Source organism: Lolium rigidum, chromosome 5, assembly GCF_022539505.1.
Source record: "Lolium rigidum isolate FL_2022 chromosome 5, APGP_CSIRO_Lrig_0.1, whole genome shotgun sequence".
Lineage (NCBI taxonomy): Eukaryota > Viridiplantae > Streptophyta > Magnoliopsida > Poales > Poaceae > Lolium > Lolium rigidum.
In genome coordinates, this window is record NC_061512.1 from 188,764,242 (window position 1) to 188,783,993 (window position 19,752).

The following is a 19,752-nucleotide window of genomic DNA, read 5'->3' on the forward strand; positions in this document are numbered from 1 at the left end:
ACCGATATGGATCGATCGACACAAAAAATAACAAACAGTACCAGAGCGTAGGCCTGAAGCATGCTACCCATTGATCATTCTCACTGATGAGTAACTGCACTCACTAGGTAGGTAGCCACATCGCGGGTGTGCATGCATTGTGTTTTACTGTACACAGACCGCACGACATGCACCAGACACGAAGGTGAAAAAAATCCTTTCCAGAGACAAAAGCGCGGGCCCACGTGCCGCTAGCATGCACAGCGCCGTACAGCCTCGCTTTGCTTGCCGTCTCCACCACTGCCGCGCGCGGAGGTGGAGTGAAGCATAAAAGGCACCCCCCGTTTGACCGAGAGCTCCGTCCGGGAAGAAGAAAGCAGCGGATCGATCGATCGGAGCAGCCACTACTTCCATCGCCATCGCTCTCGCACCACCCCCACGCCACCCACCACCACGATCCAAGCTCGGAACGATCGGCGACATGTGGGAAGGAGGCGTCCACGGGAGCCACCACGAGGCCGCGGCGCGCCTGCTGCCTCCCTGGTTCGGAGGCCCCGCCGCGTTCGCCGAGCCGGTCGGCGCGGGGGGCGGGGGCAGCTTCGGCCTCGCCGGTTCCGGCGGCTACGCGTGCGACGTCGTCGGGCAAGGCGGCGGGATGTTCGGGTTCGGGTTCGAGGCGGCGGTGGCTGCGGCTCAGCAGCAGCATCAGCAACAGCAACGCGCAGCGGAGGCGGCTGCGGCGGCCGGGAGCAGCAAGGCGGTGGTGTCCGGGCTGCTCGGGAGCCTGCAGGCGGAGCTCGGGCGGATGAACGCCGCCGGGGAGATCATGGACGCCAAGGCGCTGGCGGCCTCGCGGAGCCACAGCGAGGCCGAGCGCCGGCGCCGGCAGCGGATCAACGGCCACCTCGCCAGACTCCGCAGCCTCCTCCCCAACACCACCAAGGTACGTACTACGTGTTAAGATGCATCGATCGTCTCCCACACGTCGCAATCCTCATCCCGGGTTTATCCTACTCCAGATTCCTTGCTACTCGTTTCATATCGATCTTCGATCTAGCTGTTTCAAAACCAAACCATTGATTTGTGCATTTTGTGTGCGGGTGCATGGCGGCAGCACTAGCTCAGCTAGGTGCACCCTAGAGTGGGAAGACGTGCAAAGATCCGCAATGGAACAGTTGCGCGGATCTCGCGATCTTGCCGACGGCCGGGCGTGGTGATCAGTGCCCACACAAAAATCACAGGGATACAAGAACCCGGGCTTGTAAACCGGCAATTAGTAACCTTCTTATTTGGTAGAGTATTTGTTAGGTCTTCCATGAAATGTGCAAATCGCAACTTCGCAAGAGATTCAAATTAACCGAATTCACTAGCATGCATGATGTTGGTAGCTAGCTAGGAAGGGAAGATGCATGTAGTAGCTTCACATTATCTAAAACATGAGGACATAACTTAACTTTTGTTAAAAGTTGGAGTAGTTTGCATCATCCATTGTTCCATCGATCTACGATCTAACTAGTAGGAAGTAGAGTTGATTTTTGTTATCCTTACCCAAAATAATGAGCTATACTATAGCATTACTCATAGTTTCATGTCAGAGATCAATACAATAAAAGGAGCATAGTGGTATCGATCTGGAATGTAATGTATTCATGTGAACATATAATTAGGCAGGAACAACTATCGTTAACCAAGTGATGGCCATTAGTGGCAATGAGACAGGACGCACCCACGCACGCAGGCTGTATGTGCTCCCGTACGTACTCGTGACAAGACGCGAGAGGGTCCGCCCTGCTCAGAAACCTCTCATTCATACGCCGGGGAAGCCGCTGCTTCTGAATAAAAGGAGCACGAGAGAGAGAGAGAGAGACAATAATGAACTACATATATGCTCCTAGGTGACACCACCACGCGCACCTACACCCATGCACCTGGTTAAGCTAAGCCCCCAAAAGACATGCGAATGCAGCGAAAAGCTGCGCCGCGACCGCATTTCTTGTAAACTTTTTCCTTCACGCTCACACGAGCTTGACCATCTTTCTGAATCGATCAATTATTACTACTCAAGTATTAGTAGCGTGCGTATTATTAATGTTGTAATCGCATGTGGACGTGCAGACGGACAAGGCGTCGCTGCTGGCCGAGGTGCTGGAGCACGTCAAGGAGCTGAAGCGGCAGACGTCGGCGATGGCGGCAACCGCCGTTGAAGACGAGCACGCCGCCAGGCCGGCGCAGATGCTACCCACGGAGGCCGACGAGCTGTGCGTCGACGCTGCGGAGGACAGCGAGGGGCGGCTCGTGGTGCGGGCCTCCCTGTGCTGCGAGGACCGGCCGGACCTCATCCCGGACATCATCCGGGCGCTCTCCGCGCTCCGGCTGCACGCGCACCGGGCGGAGATCACCACGCTTGGCGGGCGCGTCCGGAGCGTGCTGCTCATCACCCAGGACGATCGTGAGGGCGAGGGCGGAGATGAGGACGCCTACGACGACGAGTGCGCAGCCTCTCACAGGAGGCACGAGAGCATCGCGTCCGTCCAGGAGGCTCTGCGCGGCGTCATGGACCGCAGGGCGGCGTGCAGCAACGACACCTCGTCGTCTGGCGGCGGCGGCGGGAGCATCAAGCGGCAGCGCATGAACTACGGGTCGGCGCAAGAGCAGTGCTCCGTCTAGCGTGACTGTCGGCATGCACTAGTTAATTCAAGTCGCGAGATATTGCATGCATTGCTCGTGCAACTTACCAATTAGCATAGCTAGCTGAAGTTTTAGCCACTGCAAGCTTTGGGGTGTGGGTATAATGGTAATGGTGTGCATGATCAGGGAAAGCTCTGAAATTCCAAGAGATGGAGACTTTTTTACTTGCATTATTTTGTTTATTGTCCACATACTTACTTTATTGTCTTTTTTACTTTGTTACAAAAAAAATCTGAATAATAAGTTTACTATTGGATCCTAAAACTCACAGTTGCACATGAAACAAGTTATGATTATCCCTCGCAACTTCAGATAATAAAGAGCTGCATGGACTAACAAAATCTAGGCTGAAGTCTTCAAATTGAGAGCGGACTCCAGGATTAAGCTAGAATAGATCACTTATTTATTTATAGAAATGTGTGGTGCCTTGAATTTGTTTGTTCTTAGTGTATCGTTTGGTTTAATCCGATTATGATAAGAAGGAACAATATTAAAAGGAAGAAATGATCACTCATTTATACTAAATTTTTTGACTTAAAACAATTGGCCAAACAAATGTGTCGTTAAATATTAAGAAGCGATATACTTATTTTGTATTACATAGCTGATGCCTGCTAGAATGAATTCATGATAAATTGAAATTTCCCTTTCTAGCAAATATATTTTCATTTCTATTATGAAAAACAGGCATTGCTAAAATTTGGTTGAATGCCGAATATATTCTATTAGAACTCCATACAAATAATAATGATTAAATTGTATTGCGCCATGGATTAATGTGTACCATAATATTTTATAGTGTATTTTATGCACCTAAAACTTGTCTAATATCAAGAAACTTTTTGGTAGAGAACTCTAGAACATACTAGTCTAACGATATTTTGAAAGAAACTAGATCAAAGGATATGAGCTAAAACCTTAGTTTAAGTTATTATTTCATTTCAAAGCCACCAAACCATACATCTAAAGTCAATTTTCCAATTAAGTGTTATGTAAAAATATTCAAGTGAAAAGGTAGAATTTCTCTACTTTAATTGTTTGTATGTGCCTTTTTATTCCTCCTTTTACCGCTGTTGATTGCCAAAACCTGATTTTAGTGTTCGTTTACCCTAAGTGCCAAAATGGTGCTTGGATACTCGATAGTAGCCTCCATTTGCTGCCCTTGTGATCAAGTCGAACTAATCCCTCGTGGGCACATCCCTACAAAATTATACACACCATCTCACATGCGACTATTCCCCACTTCACCTTCACAGGTGCCTCACCGGCCACACTCGTCGTGCTAAGACCCAAAAAAAAAAAAAAGAAATAAACAATGAAAAATTGAGCACTTCCGCTGAGAAGAGATCTTTTGGCACTCTATTTCTACTTTCTCTATTCCTGTTGGCGATATATATTTTTCTCTATATGAAATGTAATTAGATTCAAATTCTCTAGCACATGCACGGATTGTTTGTAAAGGAATAAAATAAAGAAGATATCATAAGGTTCCCTAAAAATAAAATCTATTATTAGAAATGCTAAGGAAAGGAAAGTTTTTTTTGATTGATGTGGGCCTACCAAATTAGCTCTTGGGTGGGAAAATACTACTCTTGAAAACGAGTAGTATTGATTAAACTGGACCATCGGATCTTCTGATTGAACGGCAAATATTTTCTAGTCCCTACCGTACAAAGCCTCGCTGAGAAAGTCCGGTATCCACCACGCCTCCATTTCCCTAAAGCTACAGGAGGTGAGGTAGATCAGTGCGTGTGGCGGTGGGAGAAAGGAAAACTCTAGTCGCGTCTCTTTATCCCACGAGAGAGAATGAAGGGGTATTAATTCCCTTCGTAAAGAGATTTCCTCTACAACGCCGCGTATACTTCTGGTATCTTTGTCTCGTAATGTTCTTCGACGAGGGATTAGTTTAGTCATGTACGGAAATAGGATTACATGGGGACAATGCATGAAGAGTAGTACTGTAGGTAGTTCAACATACCACGGTGCTTCAGCTAGCTAATGTTACAGGTCCTGGCGTGAAACAATCTGTTCATCGACATGATAACACCATGGGTAGATTATGCACGGGTCTGAAAGAAAACAACAACAAAAGTAAGAGCATCTCCACTCGTCTCCCCGACGAGGCCCCCGAACGACGTTTTTTCCATCCGGACGGCGTAATTTGGCCCAGTCGCGTCCCCGGTTCCTCGTTTTCGTCCGGATTTTGGCCTAAATTCATCCGGCGATCCCACGCCATCCCCGGCCCCCCGGGGAGCGCTCGGGGAGTCCGGACGAAAGCAAGCGTGGGAAACACCGAGGAAACTTCCCGCGCGTCCGGTGGCCCCAACTTGTCGGCGAGAGAAACCGATCGTCGTCCTCATCGCATCGTCTTCCGCGCGCTGTAAAGCCTGCCGCCGGTCCGCATTCGCCGGCCACGCGGCGAGTTAATGTCGTCGTCTTCCGCGCACGCATCGTCTTCCGCGCGCACTAAAGGCTGCCGCCGGTCAGCTCGCCGCGGACGCGTCGCATTCCACACGTCATTAATCACCCGCGCCAGCCGCGCCTATATACGCCGGTCCGCTCGCCGCGAGGCGTACCCCGTGCTCCACTCTCCCTCCACTCTCCCTCTACTCTCCCGATGGCGTTCTACGACGACGACGGCGCAGCCGACAACGGCTTCCCCCGCCGGTCGCTCCACGCGTGGGAGGGGCACCTCCTCCACCGGGCGGGGTACCCCTGCCCGCCGGACACGAGGCCTCCCGGCGGCGGGTGGCGGCTTAGTGCGGCGGCGTACCAATCCCGCCGCCGCCTCGGGGCCACGCCCTCGACGTCGCCATCGAGGAGGCGCGGATGACCTTGACGGACGAGGAGCGCGCCGAGCCACGCCACCACCCCGACAACTACACGGCGTGGAACTCGTACTTCCTGCGGCGGTGGGAGCGGGAGCTCGCCTCCTACAACGGCCCGCCGCCTCCGCCTCCGCGCAACAACGCCGCGGGCCACCGACGTTGGTGGAGCGCGCCAGGCCGGACACTCGAGGCCGTCCTCGATCACATCGAGGGCGGAAACTTCACGGTGCTCACGATGCCCCCTCCATCGAGGGCATCGGCGAGCCGCCGCCGGGGAAACGTCTGGCAGCCACGGCGCATGGCTGCCAGCTCGTCGTCTTCCGCAGCGGCGCCCTCGTCATCCGCGACCAACCCTCCCAGCCTGGGCGGAAGAGGAAGGCGGCGAAGAAGGAGGACGCCGCAGCCGCCACTAACGCCGCCGCAAACAGGCTCGCCGAGGAGGAGGCGAGGCGCGCGGAGGAAGCTGCCGTAGCGGAGGCGATCGCCAGGTCGCTCACCGACCTGGTGCCCGCCGACAACGCCCTCCCGAGGACGCCGCCCTGGCGTGGTCCAGGCGCGGCCCGGGAGCGCGAGGAGCGGAAGCGGCAGCGGCGGGCGATGGACCCGGCCGCCGCACGCCGACTCGCCGCCCGCGCCGCTCCAACCGCCGCCGACGACGCCGCGCGCTTCCGCCGTCCTGCGACACCTCCATCCGGCGTCGTTGTCCCCGTCGTCGACCTCGAGTCCTCGAACGACGAATGGTACAAGCCATCCCCGGGGTGGGGAGACGCCGGCCAGGGCAGCAGCCGCCAGGCCGCGCCGCCGAAGGTCGAGGATGACGGCTCCGACGACGGCGGCGACGACTACACGGTGTTCTACCGTCGTTTGGGCATGTAGAGCACCGTGTTTTAAAATTAGCATTTGAATTCCCCTAGCCGAATTCGAAATATAGTCGAATTCGGCCTCTATGTATTAACTCCGCCGTTTTAGTCTAAATATCATTAAATTTAGTCTATATTCGCCCGAATTTAGCCGAAGTTTATCAAGTTTCCGATTTTCAAACTCGCATCGTCGTCTTCGCCTGGGCACGCGGCTGGGAAACTACTCCTCCCCACGCCAAATCTTCCTCCAATCCGGACGAAAATTTCGCCGGATTTGAGCGTGGGGAGCGCCAACGAGTGGGGATGCTCTAACAATAGCGGTGGTTGCAGAGGTCACTCGGTCACTCTCACTTGCGCTCGTGCGGCACCATGGTGGCACAATAACTTGAGAGAAAACAAATAGAAATAGGCGCACCGTATCTCGTATGATTCGTCAATGTCAAAGAGCACGCATCCACTCTGCGTCTGAGAATGTCGTGGAAATCCGACAGCGACAAACGAATGGGCGCTCGCATCGCACTCGTGCCGCCCGAGCATTCCCTCCATAAAGCCCACCGGGCGTGGGCCTCCAAATCCCCAGCCGGGGTGCGAGGCTTGGCCCATATAGCCACGGAGGGCCGCGATGGGCGTGGATCTGAGCGCGCGCGGCCTGAACGCAACTGCGTTTGGCGTTCGAGAGTGGTGACACTGAGCTTGCAAAAAGAAAAGAAAAACCCAGTGTGGCGATGACGCCATGTGTTGTTTGCGCTTACAGTTATACAGGCGCAATCCTACCGGTACCAGGACGTGCGCACGGCAGGACCTAGGGCGCGTTTGGTTTCTTGGCTTGTATCGGCCCAGCTTTTTTCATCCTGTTTGGTTTTCTGGTTGACGCCGCGTTGTTACAGGAACCGGTTCTTAAATCACCCTTGGGTCAGGCCCTGGAGAAACGTCCGGTTCGGCCGTTTCTAGCGAGCCACCCCCGTTTCCGCAGAAGTGGAGAACGCGGCGTCCTCGCAGAGCCACCGCGGGAGATGGCGGGAGCTCACGCGGGACGGCGAAATCTCGGCGCCATAAATTCGGTCACCGCGCTTGAATTTTCGCCACCGTATATAGGGGCCGCTCTCTCACCGGCAAATCCAAATCCCCAATTTCGAGCTCATCCAGCATCTTTGATCTAGCGACATGGCCGGCTCTACCTCACCCGCACAGTCGGCGAGGCTTGCGGCTGTGGCGGCGGCTAGTGGCCGCAGAGGATGGTCGTTTTCTTCGTGTGCGTCGATGACTTTGGTTGTGGTAAGCTTCTGCAAACCCTAGCCTTAGATCTAGATCTTATGGGTACACAACCGGGGTCTGAACGAATCCATTGTAGGACATTCTTTCGTCGCCGGTGGAGGTTGTGGAGGTTTTCCAGGTTTCATCTGACTCTACGACGGGGACGGTGGTGCTGCCTGCATCTTCCACTGGGACGGTGGTGCTGGCTGCATCTCCGCTAGGGTCCCCTGTTTCCCCTACCTCGGTGCTGCGTGTGGCTCCTTTGACTGTAAGGCCAATCTTACCTACCTCGTTGTTTTTTGATGTGGTACTGGTAGTTCATAGATCTGCTAGTGCTTAAGGATTTCCATTTGGTAGTTCATTGATCTGGTAGTGCTTACGGATTTCCATTTGGTAGGTGATCTGGTAGTATTTATCATGTAGGCGATCATACCTTTTGGGCTCCCCTGATCTGTCTGCGGCAAGTGTGAATGCTCAACCATCTCTGATAGCAAGCAAATCAGCCATGGTTTGGAAACTTGAGCTATCCGAGTTTTTGCTAAACCGGTTGGTTCCGCTCGTCCGTAGCGGCGTCTGCTTCAACATGAGATTCTAGGAGGAGCAGATGAAGAAGGTAGCTGCGGATGTTCTTGCATTCATCGGGATACATGTCACCACTCTTCAGCTGTACAACCACATCAGAAACTGGAGGACGAAGTGGAGTGTCATCACGAAGATGAAATCCGATCGCATTTTGGACTAGAGCGAAGTGGTTGCTGCTTCTACGGCGGTGATGAAGGGGCGGAAGACGAGTACATCCTGCTACGAATCCTCATTGAGCTCTTGCATAGATCTCAAAGTATATACATGTCAATGTCATGTACGCTTACAGGTATTCCTTGTCGATTGCAGCGGTACCCGAAGCATCGTCAGTACATCGGCACTCCGATCAGCAACTATGCTCAGATGAAGACAATCTTCACTCCCCAGTTCGTCTGCAAGGCGCAGCTGTTCCAGCCTAACTTGCTGGTCAGGGCTATCGACTTCATTGCAGACAATGAAGCCGAGTATGCTATCTACCGTAAGCTGCAACCACCGGAGAGGAGGAGCTGGCTTAGGACCTGGCTCTGCAACCAGTTTCCTGCTTAGTGATTCTGCTTCTTTCGTCATGATCCACTGATTTTGGGAGGTGATCTTATATCCCTCCATTAGCTAGGACTTGCTACAACCTGATCCCTGGTTTGTAATGACGAACTTGTTCGAGGTGGTATATACTGACCCCTCGTGACGAACCTGTGATGCATCACGAAGTAGTTGTTTCGTTCGTGATGCATCGCCCACTAAGTAGTAGTTGTTGTGTATTACCAGCATCTTTTCTAATGAACTGAATCTCATGTGTGTTGTTATTCAGTACTGGGTAACCTCACCACTCAAAGTGAAGGGGTTACCACAACACTGAGCTATCTGCAACCAAACAGGCTGTAGGCTGCACGACCTGGGAAGAATGGGCTGGAAACGGGCAACCAAACGATGGGGTTTGGGTTCCTTCTCCGGCGCGCAAAAGGGCTCACATGCTACCAAACGACCGGCCAAAAGTGGTCCATGACCCGTTCGCAACGCGCAATGCCCCTCATCTCGCTGGCGCATGCATGCAGCAAATCGGCCCAGACAACCAAACGTGCTCCTAGGGTAGCCGGCTCGTCACGTTGGGGCATTATCAGCCATCAATCAAGCGGGGCGGCTGATTCGGAAATGCTGGAGATTGCAGGAATCACGCTTCGCCTGCACGAGTAGACGCTAGGAAGGGCAGACTGGCCGGTGTGGCTAATACCTAGTACTACCTCCGGTGGATTTTAATTGACGCCGGGAGTCACCTGCGCATGCATATACTCGTACCTGGGCATGCGTTAACTAAAACCGAACGGAGGTAGTAGTTTGCTACTTCCTCTATTCGAGTTCACATGACTTGCACGTATCTCTAGGTTGTTAATTTAGTCAACATAATATTAATTGTATTACATAAAAAATATTATTAGAAAGTAGAACATCTAATCTTTATAATGATATGTATTTTGTAATATATAGTAAAGAAGTAGTAGAGTGCAGCGCTAATGTGACACGAGAAGTCATTGAATTGTAGTATTGATCTCAACAATGTACATATATATATCCTCAACATATGGAGAGAGGCATTATGAGGAGCACGGGAACGTGCTACATTAATTAACAGTATAACTCAACCATCTGGACCTTACCACAGTAATTTCAGCTTCTTAACCGTCCGATCAGGCCTCTAAAAGGTTGAGATCGTCTCAAGGGCTGCTACTCTGCTGACCGACCTAGCCCAACTCTGATTAATCGGGCCGCATATGACTCATACGGGCCTTGAGGCCTCATTTTTATGTTTTCAGCATTGCTGGCCCTGAAAAAAACAGCCGAAAGTAGGACGTAACGTCCGGTCGTCCCTTTTCTTTCTTTCCCCTCTCTCAGCGTTGTTTCGCCTCCCCTCGCCGCCGCCCCCTCCGCCTGCGAGACGCCGGACCGGCTCCTTGCTCCGCGCGTGATGGCAGCCAGCCAAGAAAACAGCGACATGACGCTCGCCCCGGTGTATCGCTGCTGGAATCGCCGTGAATGTCGAAGACGACAGCGTGGACGTGGGGCAGCGCCCAGACGGCGAGGGCACGACATCGACATGGATGCGTCTTTGAGTTATCGGTCCGGCTCCCAGAAACGATGAGGGACGGGCGTCTCCTGCAACAACGCGTGGCGGCCTTGCTGAAGGTGGAGGGTTGCGACGTCTTCTCGATGAGATCAGGTGAGCCAATGGCGTTGTGGGCGTGAGAAAATCACAAGCATTCGTTTTAAACTTTTTCGCTCCAGATTTTTCGGATAAGTTTTCGCTATTTTTTAAGTTTTAAACTTTTTTAGATTTTGAACTTATTTTAATTTTGAACTTTTTTCAATTTGAACATTTTTTGAATTCAAACATTTTTGTACCAGAATATTTTAAAAAATTTGAACAATTTTAAAATTTAATTTTTTTTTACGTTTTGTTCTAAAAAATTTCGAGTTTGAACTTTTTTAGAATTGAACAATTTTCAAATTGGAACATTTTTTGTCTAAACAATTTTTTATGTGAATATTTTTTAAGTTTGAAGTTTTTTCGATTTTAACATTTTTTAAATTTCAACATCTTTTAGCTGAATAAATTTTTAGTCCAAACTTTTTTCGAGTTTTACCTTTTTAAAATTTAAGCGTTTTTAAAATCTAAACAAAAAGAAAAAGAAAAGAAAAACGTACGTGAGGTTTGAAACTGGACGCAGAGGCTCCGTTGTCCGGCAACTAATGGGCCGAGCCCATCATGGCAGGTGGAGTACACTCGTGGGTGCGGAGCGAGTATTGCGTCCGCTTAAAGCGTAGATTAGGGACTCCCATAGGTTTTGCCGAAAATGACTCGGTGGCGCGCGCGCGCCAGGGTGCATCGTTTCGCTGAAGGGATTTAGGTATTGGGCTCGGCCCGTTAAAGCTCGCGGGTGGCTTGGTTCGTTCGTTCGCCAGAGCTGGTTCCTTTCTTCCGTAGTTCCGTGTTGTTCGGTTCAGTACTGGACTACTGGTTTGTTTGGTGGTAGTAGTAGTACAGTTAGCGATTAGGATGTGTACGTACGTATAATACAATCGTTTTCTAAAAGAATCTTCACGTAGAGGTTGCATGTATATATGTTTCGAGTTTCGTGCCTTTTTTCTCCTTCTATTAATTTTTTGTTCTTTGTTTTCTTGGTTTAATTATGGTTCTATGTTTTCTTTTTTCCCATGGTTTTTTTTCTTTTCTTTCTTCTTTCTCACCTTCTTTTATTTTTCATGTTTTCAATTTGTTTGGTTCACTTCTTTTTTCCTTTTTATTATTTAATTATTTTTTATGTCTTCTAGTACGATTTTTTTCATCTAGGTTTATTTTTTTCACGTAGCGCAGGGTAATTGCTCGGTGGCGCGCGTGCGCTACGGAAAAAAATAGTTGTTCCCCGCGGTGTAGATAGTTGTTCCCCGTCGTGTAGATAGTTGTTTCCTGCTGTGTAGATAGTTGTTCCCTGCCGTGTAGATAGTTGTTCCCCGCCGTGTAGATAGTTGTTCCTCGCGGTGTAGATAGTTGTTCCCTGCCGTGCAGATAGTTGTTTCCTGTCGTGTAGATAGTTGTTCCCCGCGGTGTAGATAGTTGTTCCCTGCCGTGTAGATAGTTGTTCCCCGCCGTGTAGATAGTTGTTCCCTGTCGTGTAGATAGTTGTTCCCCGCGGTGTAGATAGTTGTTCTCCGTCGTGTAGATAGTTGTTCCCTGCCGTGTAGATAGTTGTTCCTCGCGGTGTAGATAGTTGTTCCCTGCCGTGTAGATAGTTGTTCCCTGTCGTGTAGATAGTTGTTCCCCGCGGTGTAGATAGTTGTTCCCCGTCGTGTAGATAGTTGTTCCCTGCCGTGTAGATAGTTGTTTCGCGGTGTAGATAGTTGTTCCCTGCCGTTTAGATAGTTGTTCCCTGCTGTGTAGATAGTTGTTCCCTACTGTCTAGATGTTGTTCCTCTCCGTCTAGGGTGTTGTTCCCTACCGTCTAGACTGGTGTTCCCCTTGGTTGAGGTTGTTGTTTCGCTTCATCGAGGTTATTGTTCCTCTCGGCTAAGAAAATGAGCGTGCATGTGACAGAAAGTGTAGCTACGCAGCTAGGAGTGTCAGGAGCTAGCAAAGCTAGCAGCTGGCCGGCGGCTCGGTACGTACGCATGTACGTATAGATTATACGGCTGGAGCAAATACACCATACATGACTTAAGCGGCAGGGAGCGTCACGTCGCATGAATTAGGCCCAGTACATGCATGGTAGGTGATCAGGAGCGTCGCGTGTATAGATTTAGCGGCCGGAAGGCCCGGAACGTTGCTACGTACGCATGCACTCGGAAGCGCACCACGTTTCCAGAGCAGTTCCACTTTTTTAGTCCCACATCGCTAATCGAAGGAGCAAAACACTAGCTTAAATACCCGCTCGCGGTAGTAGTTGCCAACCAGTTCTCGTCGCCAGCTTCGATCCAGCTGTTAGACAGCGATCGATACCCGTCTGACGTAAATGGGCTGTCAAATAAAAAGCCCACCCGACGGATTCCGTGCGAAGTATACGATAGGGAGGAGGACCCGTTTTCCCTCCGTTAGCGGCGCAATGCGTAACCTCCACCGCTTCATATTGCTGGTATTGGGCCGGTCCACTATTGTTCGTGAGTCCTTTTGTTTCTCCTTCTTTCGCGAGCACCTTCATCCCTTCACTGCCTCTTCTGTCCTGCGAGCGTCGTCTTCTCTTCTCCTGGACTCCTGGTCATCTCGTAAGGAGCCAACTCCTCTAGATTCGTTGTGTGCTGCGAATCCACCCTTCTTCGTCCTCGCCGGTTCCGTCAATTGAGGCTGGAGGTACGTGTACTTCGCGCCCGGTGTTCAATCTAATTTTCTGGGTCGTTTTGCTCGAACCCTAATTTCTGAAGATAGTAGGGGGCATCACCCGCTTAGAGGTTGATTAGATTCGTTCTTCTCCTTAGTTCGAATCCTAATTTCTGTTCCATTTGGTCAAGCCCTTATTTCTGGAGATCATAGGGCGAAATTTCGGGTCGTAGGAGGAGATTTTAGTTTGTGGTGTTCGCTGTTTCGATTTTTCGTAGCAAATCGACTCTATAAATTGTTTTGGTACTACTATACGGTTGTAGATTTTTCTATAGGCTAGGTGTCTGTAGATTGATTCGCGAGCCCTATACGGAGAATGAATTCATCCTCACAGTAGAGGAGGCGGGTGCTTGCTTTTTCTGGCAGGTGCTTGTTTATTGCAAGGTGTCAGGTGTCAGAGAATGAATACAAAATTTCACTACGGTTATAAATACAGCTAATGGATACAACAACATTCTGTTACGATTTTCAACTAGTGCAGTTCCTAGTACTATGAGGGAGAGGTAGCTTTCAATTTTATTTGTGTTTGTTTGCATCAGAGATTTAATTCTACTTATCTGCATTCAACAGAATTTTTTCGCATATTCATGCTTAATATTATGACACATATGTCTACATTTTTCAAAATTTTGATTATCACTACGTTTTCTACGTAAATTAATATAGTGTTGATTTCATAATATCTGATACTGCAACTATCATGTGATTTTATACAGGATGCACCCTTCATTTTCTTTTTAGTGTCATGACATTAGTTTGTTGTAGTTGAAAAAGTTCCCGCTTCTTAGGGATGTAAAGGTTCTATAAAATCAAGATTTTTGACATTGCGATTTCATGAAGTTGTGAAAAGGTTCAAGCCTGATAGGCCATATCACAATATATGGTTTAATTGCACTTCTCAAATTCCATGATCACCTAATTTTTCATATTTATCTGACACAATGGATTGTGGATCATATTCCTTCTGGTGGTGGGTAGTTCAAGCACAAAAGCGAAGTTATTAATTTCCATAAGTAGATGGTCACTATAATATTTAGTCTGCCCTGTGGGAATATCCCTTTTGTATTGGAGAGTAATGATCCAGCTATTGTTCAGTTTGTACTACATTTTTTCTACTTTTCTACTGTGTGATTTTTGTTCATGTATTTTCCACTCATTGAATTTTGTTCACGTATTTTCCGTTCATTGACTTATATTCATGGAATTTTCGTTCATTGACTACCCTTTGGTCAATTTAGTTCTTTTGGACTTCTTTTTCTTTGACTTCAGTTCATTCACCTCTTTTCAATTAGGATGTCATTTGACCGTCGTTCAATCAATTTTGGTTCACCAGTTTTCGTTCATTTACATTTTGTTCATGGATTTTTCGTCCATTGACTTGTAGAACTGAGCCATATTTCATTCTTTTTTGCTCATTCACTTTTGTCCATGTATTTTTCGTTAATTGACTTCTGTTCACGGATTTTCCGTTCGTTGCCTTTGTGTATGGATTTTTTGTTTATTGACTTCAATCTGGTCAATCTAGTTATTTCTCACTTCTTTTCCTTTGATTTTAGTCCATTCACTTCAATTAAATTAGTATGGCTCATTTCAAAATCATTGAATTATTATTCGTTCACTGATTTTCCCTCATTTACCTTATGTCGAAGGATTTTTGTTCACAAATTTTCCATTCACGGATTTTTTGCTTATTGACTTTTGTTCAAGTATTTTTACTGATGTTCCTTTTCCTAATACCATATTTATTCTCAGTTATAAGCTTTTATTTAACTAAACTGCTTTCCTTCTTTTTTCTATGTTGTTTATTAACATATATGATTCATGCATCTTTGCGGTAAGATATATCTTAGCCTATAATGGGATTGAAGTTGCTCCGTTCTGCATTGTATGTCCAAACTAAAAAGAAATCCATTTAAATGCTCAAATTAGTCTCATCTTACTACTTTATTTCGATATGCTTTTATTGGATGATATCCAAGCTCTTCGGGAGAAATTTTCATGTCAGGTAGTACTACCTAGACATAACGAACATCAACCACCCCTTGTAAAAGAATTTCTTGCTAAAAATGTAAGTTCCACTGCTTTTTATATAGATATTCCAATCAAATTCTTTTTGGTGTTCGATTCAACAGACTTATCATATAGCAGAAGTTTCCAAGTTCAATTGTTGTCAAACTTTGTTTTGTTTGTCCACTGTTATTTGACACAGACATGCACCTAGCATGGTTCGTTAAAAAATAATGGCCGGTCTCCCAAATTCTTTCGTCTTCCATGTACGTTAGTACTTATCAATTATTATTTTGTTGAACACTTAAAGATTCTTTATTTTTTAACCTTTCTAATTTTTTCTACTTTCAGTTTGCAGATCTTCTTACTGACTATATTATTCGATGAGGTTACTAATTAGGAACTAGGACTCTGTGGGACTCGTTAATCTTAGCTTCGTGTTGTTGGATTTTGGAAGAATATTGCATACTTGTGCAGCTTATCTTATCTTTATATGTTGCGAAGATAGTTCTATGATTATACTGCGATGCTAGCAGCCGATTTTTTTTTTAACCTTAGCAGTGCATTGATTTTTTGGTAGTACTAAAAGGAACAGTGTATTTGAGGTCTGTATCATTCTACTAACATTCTTGTGCTGGGTCAGTTTCTATATGGTCAGGGGTATATGCTCTTGTTCAGGTGCCTCCTTTTTTTTAATCATGTTTTGAATTATTGCTTTTTAATTGTATGCCATTATTACTTTCAAAAAGTCTCAAGATCCATTTGTAGTCAAACTGAGGCGCTAACGAACTGGGCGTGATCAGTTTGAAAAAGTATGAGAACTGGGCGTGATCAGTTTGAAAACGTATGAGAACTGGTCGTGAACAGAAGGAGAAAAATAGAGCTGATCCAAAACTGACGGCACTAACAGTGTGAAGCAGCAAAATAGAACCGAAGGAGAACACACAAAATGGGAGTGGAACGCCGTGCACCGGTAGGTAAACGTGGAAAATAATTAATGGGCCGAGCCCAAGTCGGCTAACCGAAGCTAAATGCGTCAAATAGGAGCTTCCAACTGCGTTTGGCGTTCTAGAGTGGACACCATGCACCCTCCAAGCAACATTAAGCATGTTGACATCGGTTTCCTTATTCCAAAGATCAGTTTATTGGTTCACCGGGCAAGAAGGCGAAGAGTGCAGGGAGCGGGAGACATAGCCTGAAGCGCGGCAACAGGGGCCGGCATGATATGCTCGGTTTCCTTATTTCAACGATCAGTCTATTGGTTCACCGGGCAAGAAGGCGAAGAGTGCAGGGCGCGGGAAACACGGCCTGAAGCGCGGCAAAAGGGGCTGGCATGATGCTGGACAGGCCGGCACGGTCTTTGCATCAAGGACTCGTTCACTGGACGGCGAGGGAAGAAAAGTGGCATCTGCTGCAAAGTACTCTGCACCTGTGGAGTCTGACGATAGTGGTGATGGCGATTATCATTATTCTCCCGGTGAGTCCAATCGTGGTCCGGCCATGGAGAAGAGCGCAGGGCGCAGGAGACGCGGCCACAAGGGAGGCGGCTGGGACTGGCGTGGTTCTACGCCGGAGAGGCAGGTCGGTGTTGTTGTCTCGTCAAGGACTCGTTCATAGAACGGCGGACGGGGAAAGGGGGGCCCGTCTACAAAGTATATTGCGGCGTATAGATGACAAAACATTCTAATCATCGGCACTAAAATGGAAGAAAGAGCCAAGTGGTATCTCAACTAAATAGCATATGCCTCATACATTGTTGGTCAACATAAATATTAACATCCAGGGATGACGTAAGTGAGGCCAAGTCCGATGCACAAGAGATTGATATTTGTGCTATCTTACCAGGCTCACTTACGCCACCCCCAAGTGTACGGTGACCAAACATTTTAATCATCGGCGCTATCTCGAAGAAAGACCAAAATAAACGAATAAGTCCAACTCAAATACAAGCGAAGTAGTATCAAATGAAATGACAAGGGCGTCATACTTTGTTGGTCGAAACAAATATTAACATTCAGGGATAGGTCAGCGAGACCATGTAGGATTCACAAGAGATTGATATTTGTGTCATCGCACCAGGCTCACTGGCCCCACCCCAGAGTTTACAAGTGACCAAACAATTTAATCATCGGCACTAAAATGGAAGAAAGGCCAATGCAATTAAGAAGTAGCTAGTATGAACTAAATGGAATGCCTCATACTTTGTTGGTCGAAACAAATATTAACATTCCGGGAAGGCGTTAGTGAGGCTAGGTAGGATGCACAAGAGATTGATATTTGTGCCATCGCACCAGGCTCACTAGCGCCTTCCCGGAGTGTATAGGTGACCAAACATTCTAATCATCGGCAATAGTACAAATAAAATTAAAGACCAAATCATTTATAAAAAGAACCATTTAGCATGGAGCAGATGCTCCATAGGGATTATTCATCACTTGGTATAGACCAAGTGATGCTGGCAAAGGAGAGGCCAAGCAAGAACCAGTAAATCCAGTAAGTGATAGATATCTGCCTAAACAAGCAAGAACATATAGCATATCCCAGCTAACCAGATGAGACAAGTCTTGGTAGCCAGCTGAATCAACTAGCACCACCTAGCCTCTTAAAACCATCAGAAACAGTCCATTTTCTTCAAAGGATACCACAGTGGCATTCATTTACATGATCCTCTATTGTGGATATCTCTATTTTCATCAAAGCCAACAGGAAATAGAAATTTGTCATTACTCAGTTGAGTTCAAAACAAAGCTGGGTTACCATAAGGGATTACTCATCACTTTGGTAGTAACCAAGTAATGCTAGCAAGAGAGAGGCCAAGCCTGAGCTAGTAAATCCAGTAGAGATGGATATTCATAAGTAAGCAAGAACACATAGCCTATCCAAGTTAACCAGATAAAACCAACCTTGACAGCCAATTTAATAACCTAGCATCACCTAGTCTTTTAAACCATCAGAAACTTCCCATTTTCTTCAAAGGATACCACAATGGCATTCATTTACATGATTCCCTACTGTGAATATCTCTATTTTCACCAAAACGAACCAATTATCCAACTATGAGATGCAACCAGTGGCAGCAGCAGAGCTAATGAGGTCACAACACAGCACAAGCAATCACACCAGTGAACCACTTGTTGGAGATATGCCCAAGAGGCAATAATAAAATGGTTATTATAATATATATCTTTGTGTTTATGATAATGTTTACATACCATGCTATAATTGTATTAACCGAAACATTGATACATGTGTGTTATGTGAACAACAAGGAGTCCCTAGTAAGCCTCTTGTATAACTAGCTTGTTGATTAATAGATGATCATAGTTTCATGATCATGAACATTGGATGTTATTAATAACAAGGTTATGTCATTATGTGAATGATGTAATGGACATACCCAATTAAGCGTAGCATAAGATCACGTCATTAAGTTATTTGCTATAAGCTTTCTATACATAGTTACCTAGTCCTTTCGACCATGAGATCATATAAATCACTTATACCGGAAGGGTACTTTGATTACATCAAACGCCACTGCGTAAATGTGTGGTTATAAAGGTGGGATTAAGTATCCGGAAAGTCACTATAAGAAAAGTTGCCATGGCCGACGAAGTTGAAGTCGCGCCGTGGTTGCTGGTGTACCATGGCAGACGATTTTGGGTCCCTCCGTGGTGCATGTCAAAACTTTTTTTTTCTCATTTTTGAGGCCACCTAGCCCGACAAAAGCGGCAAAACGTCGCGTATGGTGGCCCGGGACGTGGTGCATCTCGAAATCTCGGGTTCGCCAGCCGAGTCAACGCAAATCCGCACCACCGAGGGATGTAGGGCCCAGATGGCAGCCTCTCTGGCATTTTTTTTTTCTCGATCGCGCCATCTCGTTCAACGTTCTCCGATCGAGCCGTTTACGATGCAGGATCATGGGTCCCGCATGTCATCCTCTATGAACCAAAATTCTTTCTATTCTTGGATTTTTTTGACCCCCTATTTCTCGGCTACTTCCTTTTTCTTTTGATCCCTTGCCGCCTTGGAAACGTTGAGACCGCTGTCTGCTAAATGGGACCCGCATGTCATCCTCTATGTGCAATCAACTTTCTTTTCTTGGAGTTTTTTTGGCACCTCATATTTGGTCACTTGCCTTTTTTTTCGATCCCCTGCCGCCTCTCAAACAGTGATACCGCTCGCTGCTAAATGGGACCCGCATGTCATCCTCTATGTACTATAAAACTTTCTTTTCTTGGATTTTTTTGGCACCTCATATTTGGTCACTTGCCTTTTTCTTTCGATCCCCTGCCGCCTCTCAAACGGTGATACCGCTGCTACTAAATGGGACCCGCATGTCATCCTCTATGTACTATAAAACTTTCTTTTCTTGGATTTTTTTTGGCACCTCATATTTGGTCACTTGCCTTTTTCTTTCGATCCCTGCCGCCTCTCAAACGGTGATACCGCTGCTGCTAAATGGGACCCGCATGTCATCCTCTATAGACTATAAAACTTTCTTTTCTTGAATTATTTTTGGCTCCCGATATTTGGTCACTTGCCTTTTTCTTTCGATCCCCTGCCGCCTCTCAAACGAGTGAGACCGCTGCGGCTAAATGGGACCCGCATGTCATCCTCTATGAGCAATCAACTTTCTTTTCTTGGAGTTTTTTTTGGCACCTCATATTTGGGCACTTCCCTTTTTCTTTCGATC

The 19,752-nt window shown here is 47.3% G+C and overlaps 1 protein-coding gene across 1 annotated transcript; it reads left to right on the forward strand.

Annotated features, from left to right (window-relative positions):
- The first annotated feature begins 367 nt into the window (after positions 1 to 367).
- On the forward strand, positions 368 to 2,812 carry LOC124658264 (transcription factor bHLH30-like). Its single transcript, XM_047196644.1, has 2 exons — positions 368 to 922; positions 2,095 to 2,812. The coding sequence occupies exons 1-2, from the start codon at positions 461 to 463 to the stop codon at positions 2,644 to 2,646; spliced, it is 1,014 nt and encodes a 337-aa protein (XP_047052600.1). The 5' UTR covers positions 368 to 460; the 3' UTR covers positions 2,647 to 2,812.
- Positions 2,813 to 19,752: the final 16,940 nt, after the last annotated feature.

Bases quoted from the DNA above. Each gene is read 5' to 3' on its own strand.
- LOC124658264 (XM_047196644.1), top strand. From the start codon at position 461: ATGTGGGAAGGAGGCGTCCACGGGAGCCACCACGAGGCCGCGGCGCGC. The intron at 923-2,094 runs GTACGTACTACG...GTGGACGTGCAG, and splicing joins TCCTCCCCAACACCACCAAG to ACGGACAAGGCGTCGCTGCT.